Source organism: Neoarius graeffei, chromosome 12, assembly GCF_027579695.1.
Source record: "Neoarius graeffei isolate fNeoGra1 chromosome 12, fNeoGra1.pri, whole genome shotgun sequence".
In the NCBI taxonomy this organism is placed as follows: Eukaryota; Metazoa; Chordata; class Actinopteri; order Siluriformes; family Ariidae; genus Neoarius; species Neoarius graeffei.
Genome location: NC_083580.1, coordinates 59,016,964 through 59,033,930, shown reverse-complemented (window position 1 = coordinate 59,033,930; position 16,967 = coordinate 59,016,964). Strand labels below are relative to the sequence as shown.

At 38.9% G+C, this 16,967-nt stretch overlaps 1 protein-coding gene across 4 annotated transcripts in view; it reads left to right on the top strand.

The window, feature by feature from the left end:
• ncam1a (neural cell adhesion molecule 1a) overlaps window positions 1–16,967 on the top strand; it is a 780,402-nt gene that overhangs the window by 699,558 nt on the left and 63,877 nt on the right. The window contains exons 14-15 of one of the 4 annotated variants that reach the window (XM_060936141.1): window positions 3,578–3,625; window positions 8,403–8,405. The exons of the other annotated variants lie outside the window; for them this stretch is intronic. Coding sequence (XP_060792124.1) covers window positions 3,578–3,625; window positions 8,403–8,405 — 51 coding nt within the window. The remainder of the gene's footprint in view (window positions 1–3,577; window positions 3,626–8,402; window positions 8,406–16,967) is intronic. 4 annotated transcript variants of the gene reach the window in all.

Sequence of the window (16,967 nt, the reverse complement as noted above, 5' to 3'; positions counted from 1 at the left end):
CACCGGCGTTTTGGGTGCCCCAAAATGAAATCTTTTGAGAACGGGTTCCAGAGTGGAAAAATCTGGTAACGGCGCCATTGCGAAGTCGTCTGGATGAGTAGAACGGATTTGTTTACGATGACGTCACAACCACATGACTGTGAGTGCTTCACGCCGAGTAGAAGTGTAACGAACTCGATGCGAGTTGTCAACAAACCCTATAACTTGGTTCATGAAACGCGCTTACAAAATATTTTCACTGTGAATATTTATTGTGTAATGGTGCAAAGTGAGAGAGAGAGAGAGAGAATAGCCCTTAGGGCAGAGTCAATCCCGCCAGCAAAAATAGGGAAAAAAAAGGAGCGATCTCACCTCTTCAGATGTTGGTTTAAGTCCGACAATTCATTCCTCAAAAAGGGCGTAGAAGAACAAAGTAATCCATCAACGTGTAGCATTCAATTTATTCCAGACCATTAAATAATTCTGGAGGATATCAGAATGTTGGCGTACCGACTTCCATCTACCCCCATTCATTCCTCTTTCCACGTCTCCATTCAAAAAACGAGCACGTGATTTAAAGGGACTATATCCATAGGATAGGGAGTGAGAAGGTGTGTGCGTGTGACAGTGACAGAGAAGAACCTAGGCTCATGCTCGCCCTGAATTTCTCTTAAAGTGAAGGCAGAAGAACGTTCAGCGCCTGGCCAGGCTTTCTATGTATTAATTGACATAGACGTTTTAATATGAAATATAAATAAGTGTCTTAGACAATAGATACTATTTTACGCTACTAATTAATAATCAAAACTTTGTGGCTGATGCTACAGAAGAAGGGGTTTATGCGCATGCGTCCTGCTTCTTCTATTGTTCTGGTGTCTCCGATAGGACCGTCTTACAGCGCACGTAGAGGTGTGGCATGTGTATTGCATCATTTTCAGCAAGCGTTGCGTTGCCATATGGACCTGATATTTTACTGATCCGTTGCCCATGTGGACGCGATATTTAAAAATAAAATCTCGTTGCTGTAGCCATAGACAACCATTCACACTCACGGTCAATTTAGAGTCACCAGTTAACCTAAACTGCATGTCTTTGGACTGTGGGGGAAACCGGAGCACCCGGAGGAAACCCACGCGGACACGGGGAGAACATGCAAACTCCGTACAGAAAGGCCCTCGCTGGCCACGGGACTCGAACCCGGACCTTCTTGCTGTGAGGCGACAGCACTAACCACTACACCACCGTGCCGCCCCACACTTAAACATAAGGCACAAATATTTGAATACTTTCTTACACTTTTGTTAAGTATATCTTGATCAAAAGTTTAAGTATAAGTTTAATATCCTTAGACTTTTCTATATACTTTTCAGTATAAGCCAAGTATACTGACATAGAACTTTATTAAGTATTATCTCAAGTAAATAAAAAAGAAACTGAAAGCATACTCTCTTATTTTTAGTTTAAAAGAAGTATACTAGAAGCACACTTGAATAAACTTCTTTTTTGTAAGGGTAAGTATGTTTTTGTCACAATTTGATAAAAGTTTTTGGGTAGTTACATAGCATAGCAGTGTGAACGTTGCATAAACCTTCTGTTGTCAAAGTGGCCGTGATGGCTGTCAAAATATCCTGCATCATGACGTCATCATCAAACCAAAGAAGAGCACTTATACACTCTGTGCTAATGAAAGAGGACTCGGAAAAATGCATTAAAAAACAAACCATCCGCAGCTGATTTGAGTTAAGTGGCAATTATTTCAACACCAGTGTTGATATATATACAGAGATCAGACAGGTAACGAGACAATGATGAAACTTGTCTTTAAAAGCCTTGAGTGACTTTTACCTCAGGTGATGAGAGACTGTAGATGAAGCTCATATTCAAAATGAGAACTCACTTCGCATCATAAGTGTATAATTAATTTCAAAAATTGTCAATCATGTTTTTCTCGAAGTAGATGAGGTTATAAATGCAGAAGTAGTCTGGGTATCGTTTGCTCAAATTGGAATAGTGTGTTTAAATGTGATTTTTTTTTTCTCATTGTTCTCACTGTTTTGACTTTAAATTGTTATAACTTTACAGTACTTCTGCTTGGGAATAGCTTCAGTTTAGGATAGCCTGTAGGTTTCGGAATTATATTTAACGGTACATGTTAAAATTTGATCATGTGAAGGGTCTTTGAAGGCCACCACACGTACATATGATTACGATACAGTTGGCAATGGTGGAGTTGAAAAATTGCTTAATTAAGTCTATACCCGAGCTGAAAATTTTATCTTCAAATAAAGATGCATGTTTTAATTTAGAATTTGAATGAGGACTTTTGCTTGGAGGAATAGGTTTCGGCTACCGCAATAGTGTCCTCGTATTTCTTAATACCTATAATTTCGTTTGTGTCCAAGAACCCCTTTCATGAATAAAGCAGAAATTGACAGGCTTGCTGCATACATATCTAATGCAGTCCTTATTATACTAGCAAAGACTCATAAGTGAGTTTCTCCTTGATATCTGTCAGAAATTGAGCTCACTAACAGTCTGAGCTTTTTCTTGATTATTAAGTTTGGCTCCAAGCAGGAAATAGGGGTAGTTTTTCAGGGTTTTTTTTTTTTTTGCCTCTTGTTATATTATTACCTTCCACTGTAAGAGCTTATCATTTTACACCTTGGCTCTTAGTTCATGGTAGTGCACACCATCCTTCACTCAGAGACGTGAGTTAGATTGATGCGGAGGTCTCGAAGATGATAATGTCATCGGCAATAACGGTCTCCCAGGCAATTATTCTACAGTGCGAATCCAATTTTTCGCCAAGTAGCCTAAAGGAGAAGATGCTACTAGGCAAGTGTGCAGCTGGAGTCATCATGACGTGATATGAGTCATGGTGGAGATTAGAATATTTCTCTTTTTGAAGTTGGTCTTGATGTGGTTATGACTGAAATAGGATTTTCAACTTCCAGAATACTAATTTCATTCATGTTTTACCCTTTTTCAGCAAAAAAAAAAAAAGTACAGGTTCCCAAACTTTTTCATAAAGAAACTCTGTGATAAATGATTTTTTTTTCATGACTTGAAAGACGTCTTTTAAATGTGGAAGGATTGAACCCTTTTTTTATTGATTAATGGACAATGGTAAAGCGCAGTCTTCAAAGCTTCTTTCCACTTGGATTTTCACTTCTCTTTCAAAAGATTTGATGTGTTTTGATCCAGAAAAATCAATATCTCTCATCCTTGTGTCCCCAACAGTAGATCTAGAAGAGGTTTAGCTATTTGCTTTCAGTACTGTGTCAGTAATGTAAAAATGTTCGAATGATTCGTGACAGCTGACTTTAAGATAGGACAAAGCCGTTGGAAAAGGACATGCTTGCTTTTGATGCATGTTATACATCAAAGACTGTAGTATTAGCCTATATTCAAATATGGGAAACCTGTAACAAGCGCCCTAAATGGATCTTCTGCCAAAGGTACTGTATGTTTACTGTCATTCGCTGTTATTCATCAGGATTAAGTGCAATCTATGAGTCGATTGAATGGGATTATGATGTGCTGCTGTGAAAGTACTGGCAAATCAAGCACACCTCACTATGTTCTTAACATCTTCCAGTGTCTTCAGTGACTCCAACCACAAATCCTCCAACCACTGCAGCTCTTAGTGAGTATGCCGGGGCAGTGTGTGGTGTTGTTTGCCCCTTTTAACTTGCCTGTTACACTCCTGCATTTCTCACTTAGACTGTTGAAGAGCACATTGTTGGCGCTCATCATAGAAAGCAAAAGAGCACCTATAGTAAGGAAGAGAAACTTCCTGAGCAGATGTTTGTCAGGGCTGAGGAGGTGAGATAGTCTTATCCAGAAGGAGACCCATCTCATCACCTCAGACCCCAGGAGCCAGTTGCACCAGCTGAACTTGCATTCGATCATAAGTCAGTGCGGATCTAAACCATATGTAGAGAGTTTAAAACTAGTGTGCTGTAGGATTTTGGTTGCACCACAGACAGTATGCTGTAACTAGTAGTGTATAAAGTCTGCATAAAAAGAGTATCATATTTCTCCATCACTAGCCAATCAGAAACATTACATTACAGCCATTTAGCAGATGCTCTTATCCAGAGCGACGTATAACATACCCAGAGCAGCCGGGGTGTTAGGTGCCTTGCTCAAGGGCACTTCAGAGAATCAAACCAGTGACCTTTTGGTCCCAAAGCTGCTTCTCTAACCATTCGGCTATGGTTTCCCCCATGATGTCAGCGGACATGATTTAACATAAACAAGAAATGCTACATCCATGATTGAGGCAGGTCAAGACATGGGGAAGGGGTTAATGTTTTTTTTTTTTTACCTTCACTTTAATAGAAACTCCTGTTTCGCTGCTCTTTCATGTAATTATCTAATCAACCAATCATGTGGCAGGAGCACAATGCATAAAATCATGCAGATACAGTTGTATCTTCATAATGGAGAAAAATAAAACGTCCGGAAAACAAAAAAGCATCCACTGAGTGGCAGTTCTGTGGGCTGAAACGACTTGTTGATGAGAGACATCTGATAAGAATGTCCAGCCTGGTTTGAGCAGACAGGACAACTAACTTTTACCCTGTCCACACTAGGGATTTTGTACCGATACGATACTACTTTCATACCGCAACACCTGTCCACACTAGCAACTATACCGGTACTGTAGCGGTATAACTGTATTGGTACGAAACCCACAAATGTATGGGTTTCGTACCGGTACAGTATCGGTACTGTAGCGCTTCGCCGTAGTGTGGACAGATGAAGCGGCTCTGTATCGATACAAATATAATGCGCATGCGCAATGAACCATTCCTACTTCTTCTGGGTTATTCATACAATACAATACGCACGTGCTTTCCAGCTGTAAATAAAACATCAAAATGGCTCAAAACAACCGTGGAGCTACATGGAGCAAAGACGAAGTTATGTGTTTGTTGGAGCTTTGGGGAGACAAGCGATGCCAGGAACAGTTGGAACAGGAGATTCGTTTTCTTTGTTTCTTTCTCAGCTGCCTCGCGCGTTTTATACGATTCAACTGAATAAATGACCACCAGAAATACAGACTGTACGGTACATTGACAACAAAAAGCACACACACGTTGTTTCATCCACCATATTCTCAGAAGAAAGTTACTCGGTAACCACGTAAACATTTCGCGCATTTCAACTACCGTGAAAGAAAACCGCAAACATTTCTCGCTAGTGTGGACAGATGCACTAAACTGTACCGGTGTACTTTGTATCGATACAGTTATACCACTGTCGTACCGGTATATATGTGAACACAGCTTTAAATAACCAGTCTTTACAACCATGGTGAGCAGAAAAGCATTGCAACATGTCAAACCTTCAGGTGGATGGGCTACAGTTGCAGACTGTAGGGATCGGTGTTAATTTAAACTTCAGCCTACACTGAAAATATATTACTTGGTGCAACCGTTATTTTATTTTTTTATTTTTTAGTACTTAGTAAACTCCAACATAATGTCAATTTATGTACAAACTAGGCTACAGTAGAGCTTGCGTTCAGCTGGTGCATCCGTCTGCTGTACTGTAGAATGTCATTACTAACCCTAGCTTGTAGAGTGGCTTCTTTTATCAGTACATAGCACATATTCACTGGATCAGCACGTTTCCATTGAATGTAGGATGTTCAAGCCATGAAATCACTGATGCTTGGAGTTGTGCTGCGTTCTGACTTGCGTCTTTAAAACATTGGATTAGTCTGTGAAAAGTTTCCCCCACTTCGCTTTGTCTCATTTGAAAAACACAGCATGGTGCCTTTTTGGTGGAGTGCATTAGCATATTCATGAGCTGCGTTACATGGTGCTTGATCAGAGAAAACAAGAGAACTGCCCTTGCGTTGTTCACCAAAATAGCCAACATTAGAGAGCTTTAGTGGCTCATCAGTAGCCTTTAGAGATGCTGCATAAATTCACTTTGTCGAATCATGTGTCTGTGTGTTTGGTTTTCAATCCCAGCAATAAAAAGATGTAAAACTTATGAACCAAAGTGTGTCTCTAGGCACTCGCTTTCAGTGTGCTTCATTGTAGGTTGACCTTAATACAGGGTTAACGTGATATCACGGATTACAATAGCTCAAGTCCAAATACAATGCAAGTTGACATGTTTTTGACAATGTTCTTTCATTTTGGGCTGAAAGGATGACAAGGTGTTAGAATTGGACTTTGTCAGGCAACTGTCGGCTTTTTGGTTTTTGAATGGCAGCTATGATATTATGCCTGAATAAATCCTTTGTCAAATGTCAAAGAAGGCAAAAAAAATTGTTCACACTGGAACTTCCTGGACATGATAATGGGTAGGTAAGGTTTGGACCGAGACATCACACATGGGCGAGTGTGAAAGGGGTGGTCGCCTGGGGCCCTGCACTGACCGACCCCACTTCCCACCACTCTCATCCCCCCTCCACACAAAATCTACAGAAATATGGATGTATTAAGTGTGCAACTCAATGCAGCTTGGATTTAAACGCAAAGCAGGTGTGGACTAACCCAGGTTATTAAATATGAGCCCTACTACTACTATGCATCTGAAAATACTGGGGTGGGGGAACAGAGGTAGACATGGCAGCATTGTCAAGATGACCTGTGAATTCTGGCTCTGACAGTTCAACCTCAGCGAAATCGCTTGAGTTAACAATTCGCAATTAGTGATGCGCATGGGACTGTTTTGAAATCTGGCTTGTACTATTATTTGTTTTTACCTGACTGGAATATTTTCTAATGGATTTCAAAGTTTAAAATACTGCAACCCTGACAGGCAGTTATTAAGGATGAATGAATGAATGCTGTTAATGAATGTGAGCTTTCTTTGTCCCACGAGCTTTAGACCTGACTGTTGGCATGAGGAAAAGCTTTTTTTTCTTGGGTCCAGCAGGATCCCAGTGCTGCACACACCTAGTCTCAACCAGATGTTCTGTTAACTTTTCTTGCTTATTTAAAAATAAATAAATAAATAAATAAACAGTGCACCTCCTATTTGCATCTGTATTCGTAGCTATTTGGAACACAATATCTGTTCATTCCAAATAATGTACTCATGTATGGCTATATAACTAATGTGTATGTTTTAATATCATGATTTAACTTTAGGTTAGATTTTAAAGCCAGTAAATGGTTTGTAAAGACCCAGAGGCATGCACTGCTGTAAGCTAATTGTTAGGCTGCTTTGTGCCTTGGAGGAAAAAAATATATACTGGTGGTTATCTGGTGGAAAAACTGAATCTGAGCAGAGTTTGACTAAAAGGAGTGAAAAAAGAAAGCAGAGTACAAAATATAGGTCAATGGAAAAGGTTTGTTTAGAAAAAAAGAGAGGAGAAAATACAGCGGTGCTTGAAAGTTTGTGAACTCTTTAGAATTTTCTATATTTCTGCATAAATATGACCTAAAACATCATCAGATTTTCACACAAGTCCTAAAAGTAGATAAAGAGAACCCAGTTAAACAAATGAGACAAAAATATTATACTTGGTCATTTATTTATTGAGGAAAATGATCCAATATTACATATCTGTGAGTGGCAAAAGTATGTGAATCTCTAGGATTAGCAGTTAATTTGAAGGTGAAATTAGAGTCAGGTGTTTTCAATCAATGGGATGACAATCAAGTGTGAGTGGGCACCCTGTTTTATTTAAAGAACAGGGATCTATCAAAGTCTGACCTTCACAACACATGTTTGTGGAAGTGTACGGTATCATGGCGCGAACAAAGGAGATTTCTGAGGACCTCAGAAAAAGCATTGTTGATGCTCATCAGGCTGGAAAAGGTTACAAAACCATCTGTTTGGACTCCACCAATCCACAGTCAGACAGACTGTGTACAAATGGAGGCAATTCAAGACCATTGTTACCCTCCCCAGGAGTGGTCGTCCAACGAAGATCACTCCAAGAGCAAGGCATGTAATAGTTGGTGAGGTCACAAAGGGCCTCAGGGTAACTTCTAAGCAACTGAAGGCCTCTCTCACATTGGCTAATGTTAATGTTCATGAGTCCACCATCAGGAGAACACTGAACAACAATGGTGTGCATGGCAGGGTTGCAAGGAGAAAGCCACTGCTTTCAAAAAAGAACATTGCTGCTCATCTGCAGTTTGCTAAAGATCACGTGGACAAGCCAGAAGACTATTGGAAAAATGTTTTGTGGACGGATGAGACCAAAATAGAACTTTTTGGTTTAAATGATGTGTTATGTTTGGAGAAAGGAAAACACTGCATTCCAGCATAAGAACTTTTATCCCATCTGTGAAACATGGTGGTGGTAGTATCATGGTTTGGGCCTGTTTTGCTGCATCTGGACCAGGACAGCTTGCCATCATTGATGGAACAATGAATTCTGAATTATACCAGTGAATTCTAAAGGAAAATGTCAGGACATCTGTGCATGAACTGAATCTCAAGAGAAGGTGGGTCATGCAGCAAGACAACGACCCCAAGCACACAAGTTGTTCCACCAAAGAATGGTTAAAGAAGAATAAAGTTAATGTTTTGGAACGGCCAAGTCAAAGTCCTGACCTTAATCTAATCAAAATGTTGTGGAAGGACCTGCAGCGAGCAGTTCGTGTGAGGAAACCCACCAACATCCCAGAGTTGAAGCTGTTCTGTACGGAGGAATGGGCTAAAATTCCTCCAAGCCGGTGTGCAGGACTGATCAACGGTTACCGGAAACGTTTAGTTGCAGTTATTGCTGCACAAGGGGGTCACACCAGATACTGAAAGCAAAGGTTCACATACTTTTGCCACTCACAGATATATAATACTGGATCATTTTCCTCAATAAATAAATGACCAAGTATAATATTTTTGCCTCATTTGTTTAACTGGGTTCTCTTTATCTACTTTTAGGACTTGTGTGAAAATCTGATGATGTTTTAGGTCATATTTATGCAGAAATATAGAAAATTCTAAAGGGTTCAAAAACTTTAAGCACCACTGTATGGGTGGTAGTTTTCTGCAATGGCAAGAACAAGCGTCTAGTCTCCTGTGCAAATTGCTGATATTTGCAAGTGTGAGAAAGATTCAGAAGTACAGTAACTCTGAGGAGTGTGTGCACAGAGAATGGACAGAAGTGCTAAGTTTTCTAAACCAGGACAAAAATATTACAATTGTACACAATCTCCTTTTTAAAGATCCATTTCTTGAGCATGATGCATCCTGTGGCTACCTTGAGAATGTCAGATAGTTTAGTTATGACCGTATACAAAAAGGTTTTTCTTCTATTCAAGGATTTTTGATTCAGAATTTTCACTCAATGTTGCCAAAATGCTTGACATGTAAGTGTGATAATACATTTCTTCATGGTGAGCATGATGGGTTTTTGTTTGAAGGGTTTAAAAAAAAAAAGGTAAAGGCAGGTAGAAAAATCATACATATTAACTCATGGTTATCCTTAAACTTGGAACTTCTATGAAGCATGCATGATCCAATATAATGATACTCCAGTAAACTGTTCAAAATCATAAGTTACGTTACTCCTTAAAGGATAAGTTTGGAATCAAATGACTTTGGATCATTCCAGCGGTGTTCATCCCAGACATTCATTTCAGTGATTTGCTCTGTACGGCATAATTTACTGCAACAGTGAGTCTCATCATGAAGCTGCACTGGAAGTCTGAAACTTTCATTCTGAAACAAATCCTTTAAATCACTCAAGAACAAATTTCATGGCTTCAGGATTCATTGGCAACAAACTTGAAGTGAAACTGTAGTTCAGCAATAGTATGTACATTCTATCCTATCCATGACTACTTAACCCCTTAACCTTCATCTTTAAAGCGTATTATTTAATAACTACGGTGATGTTTTTTGTGTCGTTACAAGAAAGAAAAGTCTGAATACACCAATGGGTCCTAGTTTATTAAATACAAGCAATTCTCGTTAAACCACAGTACTGATTTCTTTCAGTCGTTCTAATTACTTTTATATTAAAGTGCTTGTTGTCGTCAGAGGTGGACAAAGTACCAAACGTCATTACTTAAGTCAAAGTACAGATCCCACTGGTCAAATGTTACTCTGATACAAGCGAAAGTTGTACAGTCAAATTTTTAGTTAAGTTAAAGTATTGAAGTACTTGCTTTTAAAAATACTTAAGTATTAAAAGTACATTTTCTGTCAATGCATCGTTGTATTATTGCCACAATGCTTACAAAACCTAATGTCTCTGAAGCAACTACTGGATTTACTGACTAGCTTGTAGAACCTGTAGAGCTGAAGCTCCACCTGACATGCTAGCAAACTCGTTTCAAACTTGAAATCATATTGGGTAGCTAACGTTACTAGAAAGAAAGATTTCTACATTCTGTTTATTTGGCAAGATTATGCTAAAACATATTTCTGAAAGGACTTCAGATAAGTTAACATTATTCATGTTCGTGTAACTCTGTTTTTACATGCTAACTAACAGTGTCCAAGTTAACTAGCTATGTGTTAACGTTAGCCGTGGACAAAGCTATGGCAACTTGGTGGGAAAATCCATAGAAAGTTATTTGAGTAACCAGACTGCATAGCTATTGCAACGTTATCGCTAGCTCTAAAAGCAGAGACAACTTCATTGCAAGCTTCCTCTTGGAATAAAACGTTTACATACCTCAGTATGCTTCTGCAGGTTGGACGGCGAGTTTTTGTAGGCTGTGATGTGGTTCGTTTTCGGCAAACAAAGCAAACATTTAAAATGAAATAAATCTTCAATCCTTTCAGAAAACTGAAACATGGGTTCATGGGCCATGAGTGTGTGCATTCCCCAGAAGAACCGCCTCCTTCCATTCTGCCATCAACTGATCGTCTTTCGATTACGTTCATTATGTCATATATTAAATATGGTTAGTTTTTTCTTTTTTTATCAGACATCTAGTTTTTAGGTTTGTTTACCTGACATGTTTCGACGTACGACTGTCGTCTTCCTCAGAGTGTCACCGGATGTTGTTGGTGATGCATCTTTTATCAGCTGATGTTTCCGAAGGCGTGGCCTTCCTGTCTGGTTTGACAGGTCGGTCACGCCTTCTACCTGTCAAACCATACGCAACACCGTCAGATCCTGGTTCATCCCAAAGACAGAATACATCCGGACAACAGATGCAACACCATATATGAGATTCCATGCCAATTATGCAATAAAACTTACATCGGGGAGACAGGAAGGAGTTTCAACACAAGGAAAAATGAACATAAGAAAGTGTGTGAAAAGGAGACAGCTACAAGACAAACCCGAACAATAAAAGAAAAGGCACAACAGGAAAATTATAAGTCAGCTATAACAGATCACTGCAAAAGGGAAAATCATATTATGGACTGGGGGAATGCCAGAGTCATCCGCACAGAAGATAATAAACATCAGCGCTGGATCAGGGAGGCCATGGAGATCCGTAAGCGAAGTCCGAGGACCATCAACCGGGATGAGGGAGCATACATGCTCTCCCATACCTGGAGTGCCATCTTGCAGGGGACGAACAGACAGTAGAAGGCGTGACCGACCTGTCAAACCAGACAGGAAGACCATGCCTTCGGAAACATCAGCTGATAAAAGATGTGTCACCAACAACATCCGGTGACACTCTGAGGAAGACGACAGTCGTACGTCGAAACATGTCAGGTAAACAAACCTAAAAACTAGATGTCTGATAAAAAAAAGAAAAAACTAACCATATCAACTGATCGTGTTCAAATAACGCTGCTGAGAAATCATTGAACTTGATTTTATACAGTCTATGAACGTGACGTGACTAGTGATTACTGATCGGCTGCCTCAGTGTCACCTGCGAAAAAACCAATCACATTTTAGAAAAGAAAAGAAAAAAGCATCCACTTTCAAAGCTGCTTCATAGTAACAAGTAACGAGGGTCTTGATAGAAATGTAGTGGAGTGAAAAGTACGATATTTGTCTTTCAAATGTAGTGAAGTTAAAGTCATAACTTTAAAAAAAAAAACCTCAAGTAAAGTACAGATACTCAAAAAGCGTACTTAAGTACAGTACTCAATTAAATGTACTTCGTTACTGTCCATCTCTGGTTATAGTAATTGTTTCTAAAATATAAACTTTTATAGGGGCCACCAAATTAATCATAAACATTTCTGAAGTGTTGTTTTACAAAGAAAAATGTATAATCATTTATACTATGAACTTTTTCTCTGAGGAGATGTTTATGTAAAATTTTTGGAAGGCGTCTCCAGTGTCAAGGGTAAAGCTGTACGTTTTCTAACACCGGGAACTTCGGAGTACTTTACGATTTGTGGTAATATGCAATTGTTATATGACAAGCTGAAAAAAAATGACAATTTTTGTCTTATTAACTTTAAGACTGAGGTAAAGAATGAAGCTGGTGAATGAACAACTATTTATAGCTGCTAGGACATAAGCAATGACAGGAAGTACCTTGTTTCACGAACATTCTACAACATTAAATATGACAATAAATGGATAAAAAGAAAGATGTCTTTTATAAATAAACATGTAGGTGTTGGTAAATCACTATGGTATTAGAGGAATAAAACACTTCTGTACTGTAACTGCATAATAATAAATGTTGCAGTGGTAAGTGTAACTCCACTTCGTGTTTCTACTATCATTCTATAAGAGAATCCACCCTCGTGATACACGGGCCAGGGTTTTTAATACCCGCACCCAGCTGACCCGTTAGGAGAGCCAATCTACACCGCCCAACCTGCAAAAATTTGCATTCATCAACTATCCAAAGCCCATATGACCCACCAGCTTTAGCCTGTAAAGCGATGGCATCCATATCAAAGAGTAAGAGAGAACGTTTCTCTTTATAGTGCATGTTTCAAAAAGGACAGACACTCATGTAGATAAAAAGGTTTTGCAGGACCCATCATAGGCTACAACCGTGCGCTAGCCTAGTGGTTAGCGTGTCCGCCTTTCAATCGGGAGATTGCGATGCTCTACTCATGGTCGGGTCATACCAAAGACCATCATAAAAATGGAACCACTGCCATCTGGCAATGCACGCTGCAATACAGATGTGAGTAAGGAGTCAAACTCTTGCAGTTACCAGAGGACCAGCCCCCCACTGTAACCCTAGCTATGTAATAGGCGAGAGGCCGAGGGCTATAGATACGGAGATCGATGCCGTACCCATGCGCCTCAAGAGCTGGTTAGTACTGGGACAGGAGACTGTTTGGGAAGTCCAGATCCTGGCGCAGGATGGACTTTGACTTGTCTTGACCATCGGCTACAGGTCTACACAAGTTTCTATAAGTTATTTATAACTTAATTGGAACACTGCTGTGTCATTTTTGACCATGGCTTGTGGGATTTGACCATGGCTCACCGCTCATCATTGATCCCCCGTCATGTTTGTCATATCGATGCCTCAAAAGTGCTGGAAAGTTGAAAGAAAATGTCATGAATGTGCCTAAAACATTCAGCTTTAAATATCAGTAACTTTCAGTAAGTAATTTTAAAACCAACATACTGTACAAGATTTTTTTTTTTCATTTATCACTGACTTCCATTGCAACTTTTCCATTTAGACTCATTATACGTAGCAGGAAATTATCGCCATGTTGAAGATAAATGTGCTGTTTTTATATGACACATTTTTGATTTGGTTCCAAAAAACTCAACTTATCCTTTTACATTTCTGTGTTTGTGTGCCTAAAACCCAAGTAAGTATTCCTCATGATGTTATTGGGTATCATGAGGTTTAGATCTAGATTGTTGTCTCACATGCTCATGTCTGAACCACAGTTACAGTTTTCTCTCTGTATTCACACACTGGGGTCCACTACACAGTTCTGTAGGTGGAGAACGAAACTGGACTGCTGTCTTTCATTCTCCTGTACTGTCTCAGCTGTGACGCTGAGGCCTACCTCTGTCCTAACACTGCACATGGTCATTCTGTAGTCAGTGTACACTCATTGGATATGTAGCTTTGTTTTGTCATTGTAAATCATTTCCTTCGCTTCTGCTTGCCCTCTTTTTATGGTCATTGATAACATGCGAAAAGCACAAGCCGACCAAAATAAATGTTATTCATTGTGTTTTGTTTTCCTGACCCAATAATACACTCTTGTTCTGAGGAAATTCAGTCTTGGCAGGATTCAGAAAGCAGTTTGGGATGTGTTTCTCAAAGCCAGTAAATAATGGAATTTAATTGTTAGTAAAAAAAAAAAAAACATAATGTTTGGACGATTGTAACACTACTGCATCTTGAAGATCCTGAAACTGCTTTCTGGATCTTAATATCTTAATATCCATGGTGTGTATGCATAATCTAATGTTTTAGAGAACTGCCTATTATGTTTTTGAATTTATGTTCTCTTTTGTTTGTCTTCATGTTTGTATTTTTTTTTGTGTTAACACTTTTTTTTTTTTATTTACGTTTTCTGTTTCCACGTTTGTGTAATTTGATTTCCGATGTTTTGTATTTTTCATGTGAACCCCCCCATCCCCTCCCAATTTTCCTTTCAACCAATGTTGCACGTGCGTATCATGTGACTTTGTCATGTGGCTCTTGCATGGTGCTGATGATGTCGTCTTCGCTGGTGAACAGAAGGTAATTTTTTGTTTCTTTTATCATTCTGGCTCCATTGCACATTAGGAGAGAAAACCGAAATCAATCATGAGTTAGAGGAAAAGTATTCACCCAAAGCCATCAACTTCATGGACCATTTCATTCATGAGTCATTGATTCTCTTTACACTGCCCACTTCATTTCTGGATGTTAAAAACAGGCACACTGCCTGAACGGTAAACCCGTAGGCCTCTGCTTTACTACATTTTAATAATCAGCAAATAGTGAATCATAATATATATATATATATATATATATATATATATATATATATATATATATATATATATATAATGTGTATAATACAGAGTACAGCATTCTTTACAACTTGTGTTCAGTTAATATTCTAATGCTTAGATTTGTATTGATTTGTAGCCATTCTGAGTCCAAACAAGAGCTCAAAATCCAATTACTCAAACTTTAATTTGGCTCAGCTCTGCTGCCTACAGTGTTTCATGGAGATTTGAATGTAGTAGCACTTACTATTACTATTTAATCATTTTAATATCGCACACAGTAAATAGAAGTTTTTCATGATGCCAACATAACTATTTAAAAGTAAGAGTAATGCACTAGGGGTGTGACGGTATACACCATCATCAAATGTGAAATATCAATAATAATATTGTTAAAGCTGCAGTATGTAGCCTGTTCATTATTAAAGAAGTGTCAGTAGGGAAAAAAATATATCTATAAAACTTGGAATCAGAGCTGTCTGGTGCGATTTGGTACAGGTTTTTCATCCTTCTTCAGCACTGGGTCATCAAGCTACAAACATATAAATGATCTGAATACTCACTGAATAAGTATTAACACACCAGTCAAAACCATCAGATTAATCAACATTGGGTTGTAAGTCGTCATCGTAACATCATGATTAGTTTACTTCAGCGAGACCGACAATGACGGCGTAACTCACTCCGGTCCGGTCTAGTCCAGAAGGAACGATCTAAAGTGGGCCACCTTGCACAATAAATGTTGCAAGCTATCTATAAGCTATATACACCCTAGGAATATCTACCGTACCTATTTGCCAGAAAGACTCCAAAACGGCGAGGAATTGACCGAGAAGAAGCGATTTTTGTTGAACTGCTCATTAAGGCTTAATTCATCCATAACTTCACTAATAATTGTAATTAAGCAAATCTGGGTAGAAGTTATATGCACCCTAGGTACCCCTACCTTCATGCCAGAAAGAATCAAAATCGGTGAAGAATTGAGAGAGAAGAAGCGATTTGTGTGGAAACTGCTCGTTAAGGCTTAATTACTCCATATCTTCATTATTAATTGCAATTATGCAAATTTGGGTAGAAGCTATATGCACCCCAGGCAGACCTGCCTTCCTGCCAAAAATAATAAAAATCGGTGAAGAATTGAGAGAGAAGAAGCGATTTTCATGAAATATGGACGACACCGGATGGACAACACATGATGGCATAAGCTCGTCACCTATCGGCCGGATGAGCTAATAATTCAATATTTACATAATGTGATGCCTACTTTTAAATTAAAATCACACATTTTGAGAGTACAAACAATTGTAAACTTGTACTCAAAGATGTAGTAAAATAAAGGATAGTGTGGAGTGCTTGGTAATAAACAGATGGACTGCTTGTGAATAGAAACAACTGGTCCATAAATTCTTATGCCATTAAACATTTGTAAATTTATTCTATAGCCTTCCTACTCCCATTTTGAAAATAAGAGTATAACCTGCACTTAGTAGATATAGAACACAAGTGCACAAACTTGGTATAGATTTTAACGGAGTAAAGTCTATAATGGGACCAAAAACACAGGCAGGCATAGTTAAACATGGATAATCCATAATCTGAACCTTAGAAAATAAGTCAAAAGGGTCAAAACCCGGAGAATACAGAACTAGGAAACACAAAAATCAAGGCTCAGACTTAACAAAACAAATGGATGATGAGACTTTGCAAGGAATGACAAAAAGAATATAAAAGGGCAAAATAATCAAGAGCTGATACAGAACAGGCAAACAGAATTGAATGACAGGACTAGATAAGACACTGAAACAAATGAATGGCAAGTGTTAGTTGCCATGGGAGCCACAACTCGAAGGGTGAACCATGACGGAGATTTCACAGAAATCTTTTTGTGTGGTTAGCATTATAAAAAAGAGGAAAAAAAACAGTAGTGGCGAAACAAAAAAGCATTTCAGTAGCAAGTTCAAATCCCAACAATGCCGCCTATGACTGGGAGCCAAGGGATGAAAATTGGCCATGCTGTCTTGGTGGGAAAGATGGCGCTAGTCAATCATGGGTGTCTGTCAGCTCATGTATGGAAAAGCAGGCAGATAGCACTTTCCTCTTCATGCGTTACGCTGTGCTGTGACAGTGTTTTGAAAAGAAAAAGAAATAATAAAAACTGTGACATGTAGTAAGATATCTCTACTAGAGAGGTCACCAAATCTCT